The 20,134-nt window shown below is 36.4% G+C and overlaps 2 protein-coding genes across 5 annotated transcripts in view; one reads left to right on the top strand and one right to left on the bottom strand.

The window, feature by feature from the left end:
• LOC136835960 (spondin-1-like) overlaps positions 1 to 20,134 on the top strand; it is a 940,271-nt gene that overhangs the window by 194,080 nt on the left and 726,057 nt on the right. The gene's annotated exons all lie outside the window — the stretch shown is intronic.
• LOC136835785 (involucrin-like) lies at positions 3,369 to 4,858 on the bottom strand. The gene is made up of 2 exons (XM_067099641.1): positions 4,742 to 4,858; positions 3,369 to 3,818 (listed from the first exon to the last, which is right to left on the bottom strand). Exons 1-2 carry the CDS (start codon positions 4,856 to 4,858, stop codon positions 3,369 to 3,371), a joined length of 567 nt encoding a protein of 188 aa, XP_066955742.1.

The raw sequence follows: 20,134 nt of genomic DNA on the forward strand, positions 1-20,134 counted from the left end.
CATCCAAGTTTCTGTGCTTTGCAAAAGATGCAAGAGTCTGTTGCTTTATTCTCTCTCTCTCTCTCTCTCTCTCTCTCTCTCTCTCTCTCTCTCTCTCTCTCTCTCACAGATATAATATATATATATATATATATATATATATATATATATATATATATATATATATATATACTGTATATATATATATATCATTATTATTAAAATAGTATAACTAGACCACTGAGCTGATTAACGGCTATCATAGGGCTTCCAGATATATATATATATATATATATATATATATATATTATATATATATATATATATATATATATATATATATATATATATATATTATATATATATATATATATATATATATATATATATATATATATATATCTACATACATACATACATACATACATACATACATACATACATACATAAAATCTTTCAGACGTGCGTTTATGTCTGTGCTGTTGACCATACATATACATGCGTATGCTTCCTAAACCGACATGTGCGCGGGTGTTTACTTATGCTTGCATATTCTAAAGAGAGAAAGTCTAAGGCGGTGCAGAATATGCTAATGCTGATCTCGAGGGAGAATACCTTACTTAGGGCTGGAGTGGTATTTGTACTAAGTTCCGACGGCTCTTTGTCAGCTCTTAACTTCGGAGCATTCTGGTTAACAAAGCATTGACTAGAAAATATACCCAAGCTCTTGTCACGGGAACTACTGACGGTGTAATATTTTTACATAATAATTGCACCCGTTCCCTCTAAAATATTGGTAGTATTTATGTCATTTTGCAATTGCGTCATACTGCACTTACAACATATCACGTACATTATGATGCTGCACTTAGAATATATCACGTACATTATGATCTGAAATGAGAGTACATTACTCTTAGACAGCACAATAAATGTATGGATAAAGTAGGTTTCTCTGCGCACTGGATCCTCTTTCCTGCTCTCAGTCTGTCTGTTTTCAAATATAAACCGAATTTTTCAATTTTTATGCAAATTGAATATAAATATCATTTAGAAAAAATTGTTGTCCGATTTCTATGCAAATCTGTACTGTGTAAAAATAACATCGGTTTCTTTGTCTGTAAACGAAGTAAGTTTCTCCGAAAGTATCAGTTCGAAATACATAAATAAAATGTCACTGGAAGGATTTTGATTCCATACCTTTCAAATTATTTTTAAGCTCCCTGCGCTGCGCGTGAGCCAAAATTGCATTTTTTTTTTTCATGTGCTGTTCTTCATCTCTCTAGAGGCTCTTCCTGACTTGTGTTTTCAAAAAGACTGGACAAAGCTGTTGGCAGCAACATGAATCTGCAGTAAATTTTTCATCGTTTGTTCTTTGTTTTTTTTAATTCGTCCAATTTTCTGATGACTAAAGGGAAAGGAAATAGGGAGGATTCCTTAGATTTTCAACATTTGTGCTGACTTTTCGTAATTATGTTAAATAGTTAATTTTCTTTCTCATTTGCCCTATCATAAGGGGAAGTGAGCCTGTGAGACGTTATGCATGTTTTGCCGAGTTGTTAAAGAATATACTAAACTGGCGTATCACTGTTTTGCTAAATCAGGTTGGGTCTTGCATGTTATACAAGGTCGCAATGTTTCATTGCACTCGTTACGTAACATAACAACTATGTGTTGGTACTGAAGATAAATTGACCAGTTTGCGACCGTAAATATAGAACTCTTTTTAAGTTTTCTTGTAGTCTTACTGACATAACATTTTCGTTCTTGGTTCTTCATATTTTGGTCACGAGGAAAACTTGTAAGGTGTCGGTCACATTTTATCAATTGATAAATAGAGAATGCAATCATCTGTGCCGTAAAGAAGACCCCATGAAAATTCTATATTAAATGACGCAAGCAAAATTAAAGAAACAATAGCATATGATAGCAGGAACATGTATTATGAAAACCCGTCCTACAGGTGAGATTTTAAGCTAGTTGTATATAATTATCGTTTAGGATAAAAAATTGCTGTTGGATTTTTTTATGCAGATTGTTAATAGATTTTCAAACGTAAACTGGCGTCCGGTTTTTATGAAAATTGCTTGTAAATATTTACACCCCAACTTTGTCCGTGTTTTATGCAAACCATTCAAAAGTATTATGTGGAACGTAAACACATGTATATTTTTTCCAAATTATTTGTCAAAAAATTTTGAATGCAAATAGGCTTGTCACCTAAGTTTACCGTGTAAATAACTGAAAAAAAATGACTTGAATTATCGACGTGACAGTAGTGTGGAAGTAATTTCTGTTCACGCGAAGTGTTACCAACGCAGTCATCCCTATTGAATCTTTATTGTGTTGAGTAGTGAAAGCACTGTTCTCGTAAACGGATTTCCATGGCTCTTTTGGACGTTTCAGGACAGCTTCCTCCTTCAGACAGATTTACGAAGCGGAAGACACAGAATACATTCTGACGAGAAGTATTATCGTATTATCAGCCACCAAAAACGTTACGTTTCGTAATTCCCAACAAGCAAACGCATTTTAATTTCTGGAAGGTTACAATTCCTTTCAGAACTCTTTGGTTCGTCTTATCTCTTAGAATTGCACTTCTGAGAATTTAAGTGAATGTAGTATTTAGAAGGGATTAACTTTGATATACTACATTATTTTAATTGTGTTATTTGGTGGAAAACATAACACGTTTTTTCCGTTTACACATTAGGTGTTAATGGTAATCCCAGAGCTCATCCCTTAACAGGTAAAATGGCATCACTGCTTTGGAATTTTATTGCTATTCACGCAGTACTTTTGAAGTCATTTTGAATGACTTACACTCAGGAGATACCAGAAGCAAGGAGTGGTTATTCGTTCATTAAAAGATAAGTGAATTACTTGTGATAAAAACGAGAGAGAGAGAGAGAGAGAGAGAGAGAGAGAGAGAGAGCCAATGTTAATAGCATTGGTTTGCTGCTGCCTTTGTTTTGCTTTTAGGATAACACTTTTCTTTTCAATCGGTAATGATACGAAAAAAGGAAATCCGAATTCGGCCAGTGTTTTTGGCATGCGATTCTGCGATACCTCTCAGGTTCTTCGGAAACTGATACAAATCTTTTCATGTTAGCTATCGAAAATAGATTCTGTGGAGAAAAGCAATCCTTTATAGTTTCTCTTGGAATTTTTTGAGAGAGAGAGAGAAAGAGAGAGAGAGAGAGAGAGAGAGAGAGAGAGCAGGTGAAATACTTCCTGTTATTACTCCTTTTAATTTTGTTTATTATTGTTGGCATGAGCATTTGGTCTTTTGATACTGGCAGCTTATCTTAGGTACCATATTTGGTGTGACAGAAGTGCTGTGGTTGCACATTACAAATCAGTCAGTGGAAGTTTCACTGAATGCATCCTTAGGGTTTTACTTGAACCTGTTGGGTGTCAGTCAAGTGAACCTGCTGGGTGTCAGTCAAGTGAACCTGCCGGGTGTCAGTCAAGTTAGCCTGTCGGGTGTCAGTCAAGTGAACCTGCCGGGTGTCAGTCAGGTGAACCTGCTGGGTGTCAGTCAAGTGAACCTGCTGGGTGTCAGTCAAGTGAGCCTGCCGGGTGTCAGTCAAGTGAGCCTGCCGGGTGTCAGTCAAGTGAACCTGCCGGGTGTCAGTCAAGTGAACCTGCCGGGTGTCAGTCAAGTGAACCTGCCGGGTGTCAGTCAAGTGAACCTGCCGGGTGTCAGTCAAGTGAACCTGCCGGGTGGCAGTCAAGTGAACCTGCCGGGTGTCAGTCAGGTGAACCTGCTGGGTGTCAGTCAAGTGAGCCTGCCAGGTGTCAGTCAAGTGAACCTGCTGAGTGTCAACCAGGTGAACCTGCCGGGTGTCAGTCAAACGGGAAGTTTTTATGGATATAAACACTAAACGAGAATTAAGTAGAAACACAGTTCATTGCTTAGATTAAACAATGAAAACGAGTATGAAACACAGATAACCAGTTAGTAATCCTGCTGATGAGGACAAAATGAAAACCAAAGCCTCAAACCCTCCCCCCCACATGAATAAGATGATGATAAAAAAAAAAAAAAAAAAAGGTAAACCTACAAACCCATCCGTATTTCCTGCAGTCACTCGAACTGAGGAATGGAGGTAACTGAAAAAGACTTGGGATTATCAGCTGCATTTGCAAGAAACGTCCCTTCTCTTTCTCTCACTTACGCATTTATTTCCCTTGTGTGATTGTCTTCCCCTTTCCGATACCTTGTGCACTTGATGGCTTCTTTGTAAGTCTTAAATCTATTCCAGCTTTTAATGAATTGCCCATTTATTTTTCGCGCAAGGACTTATACTCCACGAAATGGAATGAATCTAGAACAAATACTGTCCATTTATCCGGTGATGTTTATATGCGAAAATATAGGGTAATCGTGGGAATATCACTCAAGATTTTCTCGAAATGTACTGGGATATTCTGTGATGGGAAATGTAATGGTCTGTATTCTTATATGAACGTACACAAAAATTTAAGCTCATGCTGTAAATAATAATAAACAAACGCGTATATGTAAGTATATATATATATAATATATATACACACGCACACATACACGCATAATATATATATATATATATATATATATATATATATATATATCAACATCAAGTCGTTTCCCTAACAGGTAGTGACTCGAGAAAAAACTACAGCACAACAGTTAGTTTCACATTTATACTTAAAATTCTGAATCTTGGATGACCTGCAGGCACAGAAAAATTCCACATTAGCCACCTAGTACACTCACACTTCCTGGATATTTAGGCTCTTCCCTTTCAATACCCCTATCCTGGTCTTCCTCTTCTCCCTTTACTTCGTCCTTATACTTCTGAAGTGTACAGTATTTTCGTCGACCATTTCTCATTCTGTCGTTTCTTCTTTTATGTATTATAGACAAACATTTTATCTTGGCATCGTCGAAATTTTTTCATTTACTTGCAAGGGTCCTTTTAGATATTCACATCGTGGCCTGCTTATACATTCAAGTGTCTCCTTCATTCTTTTACGCACATCATGTTTCCTTCCTCGCTTAACCTATTCTGTCACGTCACGTTCTGCCATAACCAGTTATATATATATATATATATATATATATATATATACATACATACATACATATATATATATATTTATATATATATATATATATGTGTGTGTGTGTGTGTGTGTGTGTGTGTATGTGTGTGTGTTTGTTTTGTATTTGTATTGTACATACATTCACTCACGCATATTTTGGTTCAGTGCGATTAATTTAGTTGAGGAGGTTAATGTATGCCAATGAAATGGGTTTACATTTCAAAAATAACAATAAGAAACACACCTAAATCCCTGAAGCATAAATGATTGGACGGTTCATGTTTTCGTTAATTTCTTCCCAAGTGTATAAAATTGTGGGGTATTTTGTCAGCACTCGGGAGCTTCGATCCTTATTCGTAATATACTGTGGTAATACTTTTAGCATAAAAAAAACTGGTAGACCGTAGTTGCAAATTTCCCTTGCCTGACACTTCTTTGATACCAGCATCCGGAAACTGCGGAACCTAGCCCTTGTGCACGCCTCTTAACTCATGGTGCTAACCACTTCATAACGGGAAACAAACTTGGTGAAATGCTTACGAAAGCGTTTGTGTTTGTGTGGAGTAATCAGGCTTGTACAACACACACACACATATATATATATATATATATATATATATATATATATATATATATGAATAACTACAATGCTCTCTTCACTTCACGAATTCTTTCACACTTCTTGATGTGGTAGTCACTACAAAGCCCGAGATCCAAATGCAAAAATATGAAGAAATTGTGACATCCGTATCAAGATTCGAACCTCCACCCGGAGTATCAGTACGAGGTTACGTTACCGATTCTTTCATATGGTTGTTACAATTACTTACGTATGTATGTATGTGTGTGTGTAATATATATATATATATATATATATATATATATATATATATATATATTAAAATTTGTAATAACCACAGTTCCCTCTCGAATTTTTCACACTTTTTGGATGCACTTGTCACTACAAAGCCTGAGATCCAAATGCGAGAATATGAAGTAATTCTGATATGTGGTGGTCAGGTCGGCAACGTGACCTCTTTCTTACACTCTGGATGCGGGTTCTAATCCTGCTACCGAACATCATAATTACATCATATTCTTGTATTTGGATCTAAGGCTTTGTAGTGACAAACGTATCCGAAAAGTATGAAAAAAAAAAAAATGAGAGGGGTAACTGTGGCTATTACAATTATATATATTATCTGGTAAAAAAATGACCAGTGGAGATATATATATAATATATATATATATATATATATATATATATATATATATATATATATATACATATATATATATACATAATAACGAGGTATGTCTATTAAATGCTGAAGACTGTGATTCCACCTCGTAAACAAAGCAGTCGGAACCGGTCATAACTGGATGCGTGGTGACTTTGAATATGTCCGAACCTGCATAACAAGCTGCAATACTCTATGACGTTCAGTTGATTGTGATTCGCCGTTTAGTTTGGTAGTGTTTTCTGTAATGGGCCTAAAAAAGGACAAGTTTAAAAGTTGAACAACGTGTCAATTTGAAATTTTTAGTAAAATTTCCAAAAACACACAAACAATGTTTTCAAATGCTTAGTACATCTTATGGGAATGACTGCCTGTCTCGTGCGCGGGTGTTTGAGTGGCACAAAAGATTCAGCGAGGGACGTCAAAGATGATGAACGCCCTGGATGACCTTTACTTCAAGAACCGAAGAAAATGTAGAAAAAATCAGTTTCAGGTTGTTCGGAAAGACCGCCGACTCAGTGTTCGAATGACAGCTGAATCTGTGAACATTGACAAAGACACCCTCCATATTCGCCCGATTGAGCACCGTGCGACTTTTATCTATTCCCAAAAGTTAAATCAGTGCTTAAAAGGGACACATTTTGGGTCACTTAATGCTGTGAAGAAGGAAACGGCGGATGTGTTGAAACAGCTGACAGAAATTGTTTTCCTCCTTGCCTTCGACCAGTGGAAAAGAAGACTGCAGCTATGTATTAGTGCAAATGAGTACGAGTATATTGTAGGTGACGAGCATTGAATTTGTAATACATATAAATAAAGGTGAGTTATTTAATCAGTCTTGTTATCTAATAGACACACCTCGTGTATATCTGTATATATATATATATATATATATATATATATATATTATATATGTGTGTATATATATATATATATATATATATATATATATATATATATGTATATATATATATATATATATATATATATATATATATATATATATATATATATTCATAATCGCAATCTGTATATTGTGGATTGGATTATAAGAAGAAGGACCAGCTGCTGCAATAACAAAACAGGACGAAACGTTAGTAGAGCTTTGAAAATCCCGAGCGTTGCTGATATAGCCTGTACAAACTCCTCTTCCACTCTTTTCTCCCAGTGGTGTAAGAAACCGGACCCCTGTTTGTCTGAGCCCTCCTCCGTCAGGGTCCCGACAAATATTTACCGCGTCACCCTCTCCCTTTCCGCGAAACTGTCATCAACATCACCACCGTTATCATCAGCGTTCTGTGGCAGTGCCAATCTGTTCTTCCGCTCATTTTCATAATTCTCTGAGCGTCCCCTCGGAAAGCGTGATGGGATAATTTTCTGCGGATAAGGTGATGACGCTACAATTACGCATTTTACCACCTTGATTTTAATTGACCCAGGACTCTCTCTCTCTCTCTCTCTCTCTCTCTCTCTCTCTGAAGACGTATACAGGTGTGTTTTTTATGAATGTTACATGTACATAATAGCAGTATTTAGCTTTGAGAGCATCTTTTGTAGTATAGGATGGGAAAAATCAGCAATTAAATACACATTTTTAAAAATAACATAGCTCCAAAACACCTATCCAAAATGCTTAATCAATATATATTGCCTACAAATTAGAGCACAGTCGACGTTTACGTGAACCCCCTCCATAAGCCAATCGTGTATCGTGCAAACCTCTCGGATAAAGGTCGACTAAATTAGATTTGATTGAACCTTCGTCAAGCAATTACCAGAGAGAAATACAAACACCGTCTGGGAGGCGGAGTTAACATGGTCTCTGCAAGTCGAAGTGGGATGAATTCCCACTTGGAATTACAGGGGTGACGCTTCGGTCTCTATCCTGAAGGGTAGAGGCATCTTTTAATATCTTCCGAAAGTGGCTAAACGAGAATAAGTTGTCAGAAGTCAGCACGGATAACAAAAGAAGCTCATATACCGTATAAACATTTGAAGGGACTTTGTTTATAGAATTTCTATGGAAGAAAGGGAAAAGAAGTAAAAAGTTTCTATGTTTGGGGAGGAAGTGGCTTCTCTCTCTCTCTCTCTCTCTCTCTCTCTCTCTCTCTCTCTCTCTCTCTCTCATCGGAAATTCCAGTATGTGGTCGTTCAAGATAAGGAGTGACTGTCCTTTAATTGGCCTTTTAAAATGCAGATCGATCCACTCCTGGTTTTCAACTTTGAGGGGGAAAAAGGGGCTTTTAAATATGAGATTGGTAATTTTAATTAGGTTACAAAAGTTTCCCCTTCATATTTCCTCCCCTTTCCCCTCGCTTGATACGAGGACACAGGAATGGGGAAATATCTCCTAAATTGAGGGCCTGATTCTGGCTGCTTCTTTTGTTGCTTTAACTTGAGGAATAAGGGCAGTGTCATTTTAACAGTTATCCAGATTCGTTTAATTCTCCAGTGGAGAAATACCAGTGGCCTCGTAAAGTCCGTAATTGTTATGGGTCTTCTGGTTGATGGTTACGTTTTGATTTTGGAGAGGTAAATGACAAGTGTAAATTTCAAACCAGCTTCAAGTGTGTGTATATATATATATATATATATATATATATATGGTATATATATATATATATATATATATATATATATATACTGTATGTATAATGTAATATGTGTGTGTGTGTGTGTGTGTGTGTGTGTGTGTGTGTGTGTGTGTGTGTGTAAATGTGTTGGAAAAATTAGTAGTGCATGGTAGAAAAAAAACTGTTTATGTGCTAGGATGAAAGCACAGTACACACGAACATAGTCAATGAAAAGATTTTTTCCGGTATTTTAGCTGTAGAATAGTATAGGAAAATGGAACGTTAGACACCAGCTGTTGCTTATTTATTTATTTTTTTTGCGGTGAAATATTGGCATAGAACTGTTTACATGAAATAAGTGGAAAAACAGTATTCCATTGACCATGTTGATACCCAGCCAAAACTGTACTTGCTTCCCAGCTTATTTTATGTTACCACAAATATCCAGAAAATAACCACGGCTATTGGCGCTATAAAGGCTTTCCGTAAAGTCTGCGGATTCTTCTCGCCACGCTTCGCGGGAGAAATTGCCCTGAACTTTTTTTTTTTTTTTTCTTTTTCCAGAACAGTAATGCTTTTAGTTATTGTGTTCGGTTGGTTCCTGCTTTGTTATTGTTTCAGGAATAATTGCTCTGTACTTAATGAAAATTATTCTGAAAATAGAGGTGTCCTGAATATTTATAATTTGTAATTTTGTGATATCCATCACGTAAATTGTGCAGCATACTGTACATCTTATCTTTTCTTGTAATACATTTTTTGGGATTTATTAGCTGCAGTAATTCATGATGGTTACTATATTATATTTACTATGAAAATGATTCGCATAAATAAACTGTATAATCTTTCTATTAAATTTCTCTTTTCTGTTGCATTTTGTTACGATTTGAATTATATGTAGCATTCCAGAATCATTATCATCGCCTCCAAAGACGTGAACTTAAAGGGCCTATGTAAAATTCTTTGCTTTTGTCTTTCCTGTACTGTATATTGCGCAAATCTCCCCTCATTCCCAGCCTCGTGTCTCATGCTTCTCAACCAAGCAGGTATGCTTCTTTCAGCTCTTCTGGTGCTCACAGGAGCCCAGCTGACACTGTCACGTACTACTCTCCCAGGGCTTGTGCGACGGACGTGTCCGAGCCATCTACATCTTCCTTTCATCATTATTTCATCCACATATGGGACGAGAGATTTAAACAGCAAATTAGTGTGTATGATGTTTATTTCATTATACTACTTATTATAAAACGCCTGAAAACTTCAACAAGACTACCGTTTTAAGATGGTTGGGAAATGTGGCAGTATGGTTTGGACTACAAACCATGAAAGTTCGGTTTCGTAGACACCAGGTATTTTATTTATTTTTTAGCAGCTTTCCCAGCTCCATAAAAGACTTTTTGCCCGTGTGTAATAGATTTTATTACTAAGTAGTGTAACCAGACCACTGAGCTAATTTATTGTAGAACTGTTCCATATGTTCCAAGGTTAAGTCAACTGGTCTGTCATTCTTAATTTATGCTCTCTCCATCCTATACGGCACAGTTATTAAACTTAGCCGTCAGCTGTTGTGATTTACACCTTTCCTGGGAAGTTTGTTGTGTCTGTTGCATTCTCAGGTCCTCGGGTTGTTCCTCTGCTCGAGTAACTGTTGTTCTGCAGTCACCATTACGCTTCGGTGTGCCCTTCTCGGTTTCCTTTGAAAATGGCCTAAAAGATGATTTTTTTTCGCATATTTTTCTTCAGTTCTTATACCTTATTTGACAAAAGAATTCAGAAAAAAACATTTAGATGAATCCGTATAATAAACATATCTGAATTAATCAAGTTAGATCAATCTTAATAAAGAAGTTGTACCGCACTTTGTTGACCATTATTTTTTTTCTGTTAAAATGTATACATATTTCGGAATGCATTATATTTATAACTACAACACTTTTTATATAGTAATCACTGCTAGATCTGGTCGTTTTTATATTTAAAAAATGTTTCATGTTTTGGTTTCGTTGGGTATTATTAAATGAATTTTACTTTTTACGGTTAACACATAAACATTTGATGGAAATTTCAGCTCAGTGATAACGTTACTGACACGTATGTCTAGTTGGAGCATTGAACGTTTTATATGTAATTATTCTGTAACCTGTAAAGTCTAGGAGGCCTCAGCATCATTTGATGCTATGTAATGTAATATCTGAGGTAAACTATTTTTGGAAATCCGTGATAGGTGGTGGGGTATATATATGCAAGTAATTTTGAAAGCGTCCGCATTAAAATAACAGAAAGTGGTTTTGAATATGTAGGTTTGGTAAAACGTCACTTATTTTTATGATACAAAATACGTTCGTGTATTCCTTTTACACCAGACTTATTCCAGAGATCTTGAATATGAGATCCTCCTCGTGATTTAAGAAGCTATTTTTTCCCCTCTCTTTTCTCGTAGTTTCTCAGGAAGACTCTTGAGAGTATATATTCAGCTGGATTGGAAATTAATTTCCTCCGTTGGTACACCAATAAAACAGCGGCAATATCCTCTTCCTTCGAATCACTCGATCGAAAGAGGAATTACGCGGATGATGGACTCTTCGACTTTTCAGTTTTAGTATCGTTTACAATTTTATCTGCAGTTTTGGGGAAAAGAGCTTTTTCGTCATTTGCATTGCTGTTAAGGTTATTATTGCAGTCTTTAAATTTAGTTGTCTGCATTGTATTTGTTGAATGTTTGTACGATCTCGTGGTCATTTATTTTTGTTTATGCGCGCGTTTTGTATTTTTTTTTTATTTGCTGTGTCTGCGTGCATCGACAAACACTCGCAAGGAAATGTGTATGCAGTATACACATTTAAACAGACTTCTTCTTAAAGAGAAAACAAGCAACACGAAACACTTGGCTCGGTTATCCCTCTGAACTTTTGGTATCCGCTTCATACACCTACACAGACGCGTCTTGCTTACTGGGTATCATGCGTAAATATTGTGTGACACCAATACTCTTGCAACCTATATCCCTCATGCCTGGATGGAGAAGGCTGTCGGTGAGTATTTATGTACACAAACACACATTGTGTGTATATATATATATACATATATGTATATATATACATATACAGTATATATGTATATATATATATATATATATATATATATATATATATATATATATATAATAATATATATAAAAGATAAATCACAAAATAGCCACACAGCTTACTGTTTATATATATGTTTCTACTACACGTTGGCTTCAGCGAGACACGATGGTTTAGATTCCAGATTCTCTAATTCTCAAAGTACAATTTACCAAATACTAGCTTTCGAAGACATACAGTCTTCCTCATCAGGTACCGATGCGTTGAGGAGAGTTAAGGGGATAATCCCGAGCATCGGAGGATTAATCATATCCCCAAGAAGATCAAGTAGACCGGTGGGTAGGGGAGGAGGAGATAAGATCAACGGGTAGGTCATCCCAGGGATTAGGAAAAGGAAAGCAAGAGATGTTGGGAGGAACGCATACCTATCCGGCTGTAGCTGTTATCTCGCCAGAGCATCGGTACCTGCTGAAGAAGAATGTCTTCGAAGGCTAGTACTCGTGAAACTGTACTCTGTAAATGAAAGAATCTGGATTCTAAACCATTCCATCTTATAGAAGCCTAACCAAAGTAGTGGGAATATATTAGATATATATATATGTATAAATGATATATATATACATACATACATGCATGTATGTATATATATACATATATATATATATATATATATATATATATATATATATATATACATATGACATATTTTATCACATCACCGTGATTCATATGCAATCAGTAAAGCTACAAACGTCCTTTAATATCCAATTCGCTCTACCGGAACAATATTTTCATATATGTTACCGAAGGGGAATTTTTAGTTGATAATAAGTTCGTCGTCCCGTGGGCTCAAACCAACGAAGGACAAGAACTCAGGACTACAGTGGACGCCTTAACCCACACGGTTGCCCAGTGGTTCAAGGTTATCAGAAGCCACCTGTGTGTAATTTGGGGACTTAACCCGATTTTCCCGTCTATGAATTGAAAAAATAAGTTGTCTTGATTTGAAGGACTTTTAAATTTTGAACAGTGTTATGTTTACAAGGCCGTGTTTATGACATTTTTGGAAGCCTTTGTAATGGTAAAAAATTTACAATATGGAAAATGTCATGAATAGCTAAGTATTAAAATTTTTACTGGACGCATTTTTTGTACAAGGCCAAGAGTGAGGTTAGAGAAATTCTTCCTAATACTTTTCACCTCTGTAAGTCCCGCAATATCTATGTGTGTCTTTCCCCTGTCAAGAATTCATCATACACAGTTTCCACTATTCTGTCATCTCCCATTGTCTTAACTGACCAAGCCACCTGAAAACGCTCAAATCCACATATAAACATTATTTATCAGTTTCTTCAGAATTTAATCTTGCGATTTCCAACGTATCAATTCTCTATACTCCAAATTTAGTGTACAAGTAGAGCATCTAAACAGCTCCTTTTCTTGTTGTGTGGAACTGACAACTCTCTCTCTCTCTCTCTCTCTCTCTCTCTCTCTCTCTCTCTCTCTCTCTCTCTCTCTCTCATATGTATATATATTATATATAATATATATAAATACATATATATTTCCTATATATAAAAGTGAATGTTTGTATGTCTATTTGTATGTTAGTTTGTATGTTTGTGCGCTATAAATCCGAACAGTTTGACCGATCTGGACAAAATTTGGGTAGGTTTCAAATCGGCCCCCTTCTCTTCCCCCTTCCCCTCGTAACATATGTTGTGAATAAACTCAGCGGGTTTACCATACCTCATTTCATGTACTCGAGACCATAGACATTTAGTACTGAAAATGGTTTTCAGTCACCACAGTAATACCTGGATAAAAGGGACAGTCACCGCAGTAATACCTGGATGCAAGGGACAGACAGCACAGTAATACAGGGTTAAAGGGGACAGGCAGCATAGTAATACCTGGATAAATGGGACAGACAGCACAGTAATACCTGGTTAAAGGTGACAGACAGCATAGTAATACTTGGATAAAAGGGACAGTCACCACTCTAATACCTGGATAAAAGGGACAGACACCACAGTAATCCTTGGTTAAAAGGGACAGGCAGCATAATAATACCTGGATAAAAGGTACAGTCGCCACAGTAATACCTGGATAAAAAGGACAGTCCCCACATTAATACTTGGATAACAGTCATCACAGTAATACTTGGATAAAGGGGACGGACAGCACAGTAATATTTGGATAATATGGACAGTCACCACAGTAATGCCTGGATAAAAGGAACAGATAGCATAGTAATACCTGATTAAAGGGGACAGACAGTACAGTAATACCTGGATAAAAGTGATAGTTACCACAGTAATGCTTGGATAAAAGGGACAGACAGCATAGTAATACCTGATTAAAGTGGACAGACAGTATAGTAATACCTGGATAAAAGTGATAGTTACCACAGATAAACCTGGATATAAGGGACAGAAGGTACAGTAATACCTGATTAAAGGGGACAGACAGTATAGTAATACCTGGATAAAAGTGATATTTACCACAGTAATACCTGGATAAAAGGGACAGACAGTACAGTAATACCTGGTTAAAGGTGTCAGACAGTACAGTAATACCTGGCTAAAAGGGACAGTCATCACAGTAATACTTAGATAAAAGGGATTCACCACAGTAACAGCTGGATAAAAGGGACAATCTCCACAGTAATACCTGGATAAAAGGGACAGGCAGATCTGTAATACATGGATAAAAGGGACAGTCACCACAGTAATTTATGAATACAATGGACAGTCATCACGATAATACCTGGATAAAAGGGGCAGAAAACATAGTAATAGCTGGGTAAAAGGGGGTCACCAAAATAATACCTGTAAGTTCACCCACGACCGTTCAAAGCATGAACTCTCCTATGAAAAATGTAGACCTGTCACTCAGACCGTCAACGCAAACCCCTCCCCCTCTCCCTTCTCTCTCCCCTCCCCCCCTCCCCCTCCCCTTCCCTTTCTTTCCCCCCCTAACCTCCTGTTTCTCTCCTTTGCATGTAGAATGTCATACAGAATTTTCCCTATAGCAGCACCAGGGTGATCAGCTAGTATGTATATATATATATATATATATATATATATATATATATATATATATAATATATATATAAATATATATATATATATATGGGTTCGCATGAAATGCTTTCGTATGGAACACCGAATTCATTAAGGATTTTTCTAGACCATCTCCGTAGCAGGGAACAATCTAATTACAGTTTACTTACCATCAAGTCCTTGATTGTCAAAGTTGTTGTTGTAGTCAGAATAATACGATTGTCAGATGCTCAGAAGTAGTTATCAGGATCCCCAAGATTGTATTGAATTTTGAAAAACTCTATACACAAAATGGAACTTGTACAAGGGCAACTTATGACAAGGGAAAGAGGCTGAAAACGATTATTTAGCGAAAAGTAAAAGGAGTTTAATACAATACTTAATTTTTATGAGTTATTAAATGAAATCTACGTTAAATAATTTGATTTTGCCAAGGACTTTCGAAGAAGAGGAAAAGAAATTTACTGACCAGTAAATACGTTTGAGATGAAAATTAGAAAAACCCTTTTCACGCGCTGAATCAGTCTTCAATTCTTAAGTGGGAGAGGGAGGTCCATTGATTAATTGATTTTATTTGGTCGTTGTATATTCTTATAAAGTATTGGTATTCCTAAAAAAGGGGGTAACCTAAAAAATGTATGAGAAATGAGGCTTGTAAAATATTAAAAGGAATTTTTACAAAAGCTTCTTTTGAGTTACAAAAAGCATTTATCTGTTGGGTCGTAAAGATAATTCTATTTCCAAAGGAGAATATCGAATTGGGAACTAAAAATTTTACAGCGCTTTGATCAATAAATTATTAAATAGAATGTAAGAGGGCTTCCGCCAACAAAGAATAAAATGGCAAAACGAAAATAGGAAAATTATGGTATAAGTTTTCTAGAGTGTGTTAGATTTTTCTCGGTACTGTTTCAGTACTTTAAAGTGCACTCCATAAGTACATATACATCTAATAACGAACTGTGAGAGTAGAAATGTATTATAAAAACACACATACAATATATATATATATATATATATATATATATATATATATATATATATATATATATATATATATATATATATACGTGTGTGTGTGTGTGTGTGTGTGTAAAACAATATGTAACACACTCACTCTCTCTCCCTCTCCCTCCCCCTCTCGCTGAAAATACCTTAGAGTTAAGGCGAAAAATCTTTCACTCCGTTATATAACTTTCTTCTTAGTCGTATACCCATTATATATGTGTGTGTGTGTGTGTGTGTGTGTGTGTGTGTGGGTAAGGTATGTACGTGTAAACAGTAAATATTTTTTTTGCCACGTTTTATTTGTATCGTCTGAACTGGAATGCAATGGATATTTCAGAGTGCTGGATATTGATTAGACAGCGACTTGTGGCGCTTTCCCACCAATCTTTTGGCTGTAGAGGAACGAGACCAATCATTCCGATCTCTCTGCCTCGTGCGTTCCAATACGCGAAGGCTTTTTATGTTTTCTTTTTTTAACCTCTCTCTCTCTCTCTCTCTCTCTCTCTCTCTCTCTCTCTCTCTCTCTCTCTCTCTCTCTCTCTCTCTCGTTATAAAGGTTAACCATTTTGTTTATAGTTTCATCATTATCGGTTCATAGCCAACGCTGTGTTCAAGGCTCGGAGACTCACCGGAATTTAATTAATTGGTTTAAAATTTCCTGAATCCACATCTAATTAATTAGTGCAATTACTCCCCCCATCATTAAAGGGAATTTATTCTTTTCCCGTCAGTTGATTGCTGCCCCGGTAATCTGTGTACATTCGCTTACAATTACTTTCGCAGCATGAGTCTCTCTCTCTCTCTCTCTCTCTCTCTCTCTCTCTCTCCCCTCGCAAGTAGAAAGTTCCGGGCAGTTAGTTCTCTGTCAGAACATAGATATACCACCATAATGTGTCACGAATCAAAAGTATACATTATTTTTTATAGGTTTTATTTTGGCCCTGTTTAGAAAATTGTTCCAGATGGACCTAGAACTATAATATCTTGCAGGAATTGGAGATGAATAGTTACAGATGTTTATAACGAAGCTTTCCCCGTAGGGGGTGTGGGATAGTGAGTAAGTGTACCTCACGTGGTGTACTGTAGGCATTACTAAAGGGTCTTTACAGCGTCCCTTCGGCCTGTAGCTGCAACCTCTTTTATTCCTTTTACTGTACCTCTGTTCATATGCGCTTTCTTCCATCTGACTCTCCACCCTCTCTAACAGTTGTTTCATAGTACCACTGCGAGGTTTTCTCCAGTTACACCTTTCAAACTTTCTTAATATCAATTTCAGTTTCAGCGCTGAATGACCTCATAGGTCCCGGCGCTTGGCCTTTAGCGTAAATTCTATGTTCTATGTTCTGTATCGAAGTTTGGGTTTTTGTTGGTCGGTAGGGCTTGGGTTAGGAATCACTATAAATTTGAAAGATGATTCTAAAAAGGATAAGGAAACATTTCAGAAAGTTAGAAAAATTGATCTTACTGTGTGTTGAACAGCGATACCTTTAGTCTGGCAAGCATTGGGATCTGTAAAAGACATCTATAGCGTCACTGTCTTTTCATATTCTGTCATGAGATGTCAGTCGTACGAAATGTCAAGTTTCAAATTGTGGTATTTTACCTGTTGTCATCGACTTGTGAAACATTTCTTCATATTCCTATTTATCATTCGGCAACATCTGTAGTTTTTTCTCTGCTGTATGGTTTCTACATGAAGACTTAAAATAGACTGAAGGCTCTGCGCACGCGCGAACTGACGTATATACACACACACACACACACACACGTACATTAAGGAATAAAACCTATTTTGATTCCACACATGGTATTCATTTATGATTTATGTTTGTAAATAGATGTACGACTCCCGTGGAAATCTTTGAATAGAATGTTGGCAAACCAACTGCAATTTTCATTAAATATATAATTTTTCCACTGTTTTATTAAGGACTGTTCATTAAGAGTAAGAGTACCTCCTAATCCTACCCTTTTCTTCACAGTGAGACTTGGAGTAGGGTCGGATGGGGCTTTACTTATCCAAGGAAAGAAATGATTAGAAGTTTATCCGACCTCGTGGTTAGAATAAGCAGTGGGTTTGGGGGACGGGAATTAGGTAGGTAGGTGGGTAGGTGGTGGGTCAGAAAGGAGGTAGTTCATAGCTCGCATGAGAGCATCTCGATAACAAGGGAGGTAACTCGAAAGACGAGATAAGAATACCAAGGGACCGCCGAGCCCTAAGGGCGGAAGATAAGAATACCGAATGTGACTCCTGAAGGGTGGAGGAGCTACTCCTTAATTTTTTTTTTTATTTTTTATTTCAATTCCCTCTTTTGAAGGCCGCAGCTAAAAGGTTAACTTTTCAGCATAATTTCTGTTCCGACGTTTCTCTTCGTTTGAGTTCTACATTTTTAAGAAGGTTTAGCTTTCATAACTTTTTCTCTCCACTCCCGAGGGAACCTCATATCGCGTTCTCTTTCATCCTTAATGCGAGTTTCGACTTTCACTTCATTTGGAGTTTTGTTTTGTGGGCCTTGACTTTCATTTCGTAATGCTCTAGAAGAAGGCTTTTCGTCTGATGTTCCCGCGAAGTTTCTTTACAATATATTCTTTACAAATGTTTTCTGTGGCAGCAGCATTTTGAAATTCTTTTGGGACAGTTTCATTGAAGAATTGCCGTTATACAACATAAGTTGGTCTTTTGGTCGGGGAAGGGTGTTTCAACATTGAATGCGGTTGATCATACATTTGTTTTTATATTCTCATGTATGCATACTTTTGCTTTCGTATCAGTGGTCGATGTGCTTCCGTATATGTATGACAGTCTCATATGTTGGAAATGTAGATGAAACCTCCTAAACTTGTTAGTTTCTCTGTTAAATTTTCCTAGTAAACGCAATAGACTTATTTCTAGGTATAGCTCGTACTTTCTCATCTTTTTTTCAGCTAGTTCTTCGTAATCTTCTTTTTTTAAATGTCGCTTTTCACCGTATTCCCCCCCTCCCTTTTTTTATCGGAGGGTTCTGCATATTACAGGTCTCATCCAGCAGTTTTGTACTTAAGTTAACCAAGCAAGTAGAACTATTAAGCGTTCATGTCAAAATATTTTCATTAACATCTTACGTTCCTGAGATATTTGCTCCTTCCATATACTCATTTATGTGAACGTTGCGTATACACACACACACACACACACACACACACACACATATATATATATATATATATATATATATATATATATATATATATATATATATATATATATATATATGTATTTCTTATTTCAGGGAGGCTAAGCCAAACAATCTCATAGTAGGATGTATGGATAGGAAGAAGTGTCAGATCATCATTGGCATATTTATTAATAGCTGCGCTTCGGGATTACCCATATCCCATCTTTTCTGGCTAAAAAGGTAAAAACATAAAAGCACTAATTAAAACTTACAAGAGAGCCTACAAAATTAAAATGTTTTAAAGACTGAAAAATGACAATGACAAAAAAAGACATAGATTACCTTCAGTAATAAAGTCCAGAGGATGAAAGTTTAATAAGAATAAACAAGGTTAGGAAGTAAACAAGAATGGGGGAGGGGTACTAGGCTATGTATAAGGGGGTAGAAGTTAAATGATTATTGAGTAATGGAACAATATTCTTGATAACCAAGGATTCTACAATATTAAGGAGGTGTTCCTTCTGCGTCGTGGTCACTTACTTCAAAGTTTGTATAGTCTATTGGGTTTTTACAAATTAATGAATGTTTTTTAATGTTAGACATTTCAGGTTTTGCTAGCCTAAGACTAGTGCGATAGCTCAATCCACCGTGGCAATCTGCCCTCACTTTGACCTACCGGCGCGTACTTCCGACATAAATCTGTTGAGGACTGCAACAGCGCAAGTATACTTGTACACCACGCCCGACTGCATCAAAGGAGGGAGTCCCTCCTTGTGTCTAAAAAGGCTACCAAGACTTTTGGGGTTCTTCAAAATTATGTTGACTTTTACTGCCGGGAAGTGTTTGGTTAAAATCTGCTTCAGATGTCGTAAAAAACCACCATTATGTACAAAAGGAAAGGAAAAGTAGTGTCCTGATTTGGGAACATCGAAGGAA

This window comes from Macrobrachium rosenbergii, chromosome 55 (assembly GCF_040412425.1).
Source record: "Macrobrachium rosenbergii isolate ZJJX-2024 chromosome 55, ASM4041242v1, whole genome shotgun sequence".
Lineage (NCBI taxonomy): Eukaryota > Metazoa > Arthropoda > Malacostraca > Decapoda > Palaemonidae > Macrobrachium > Macrobrachium rosenbergii.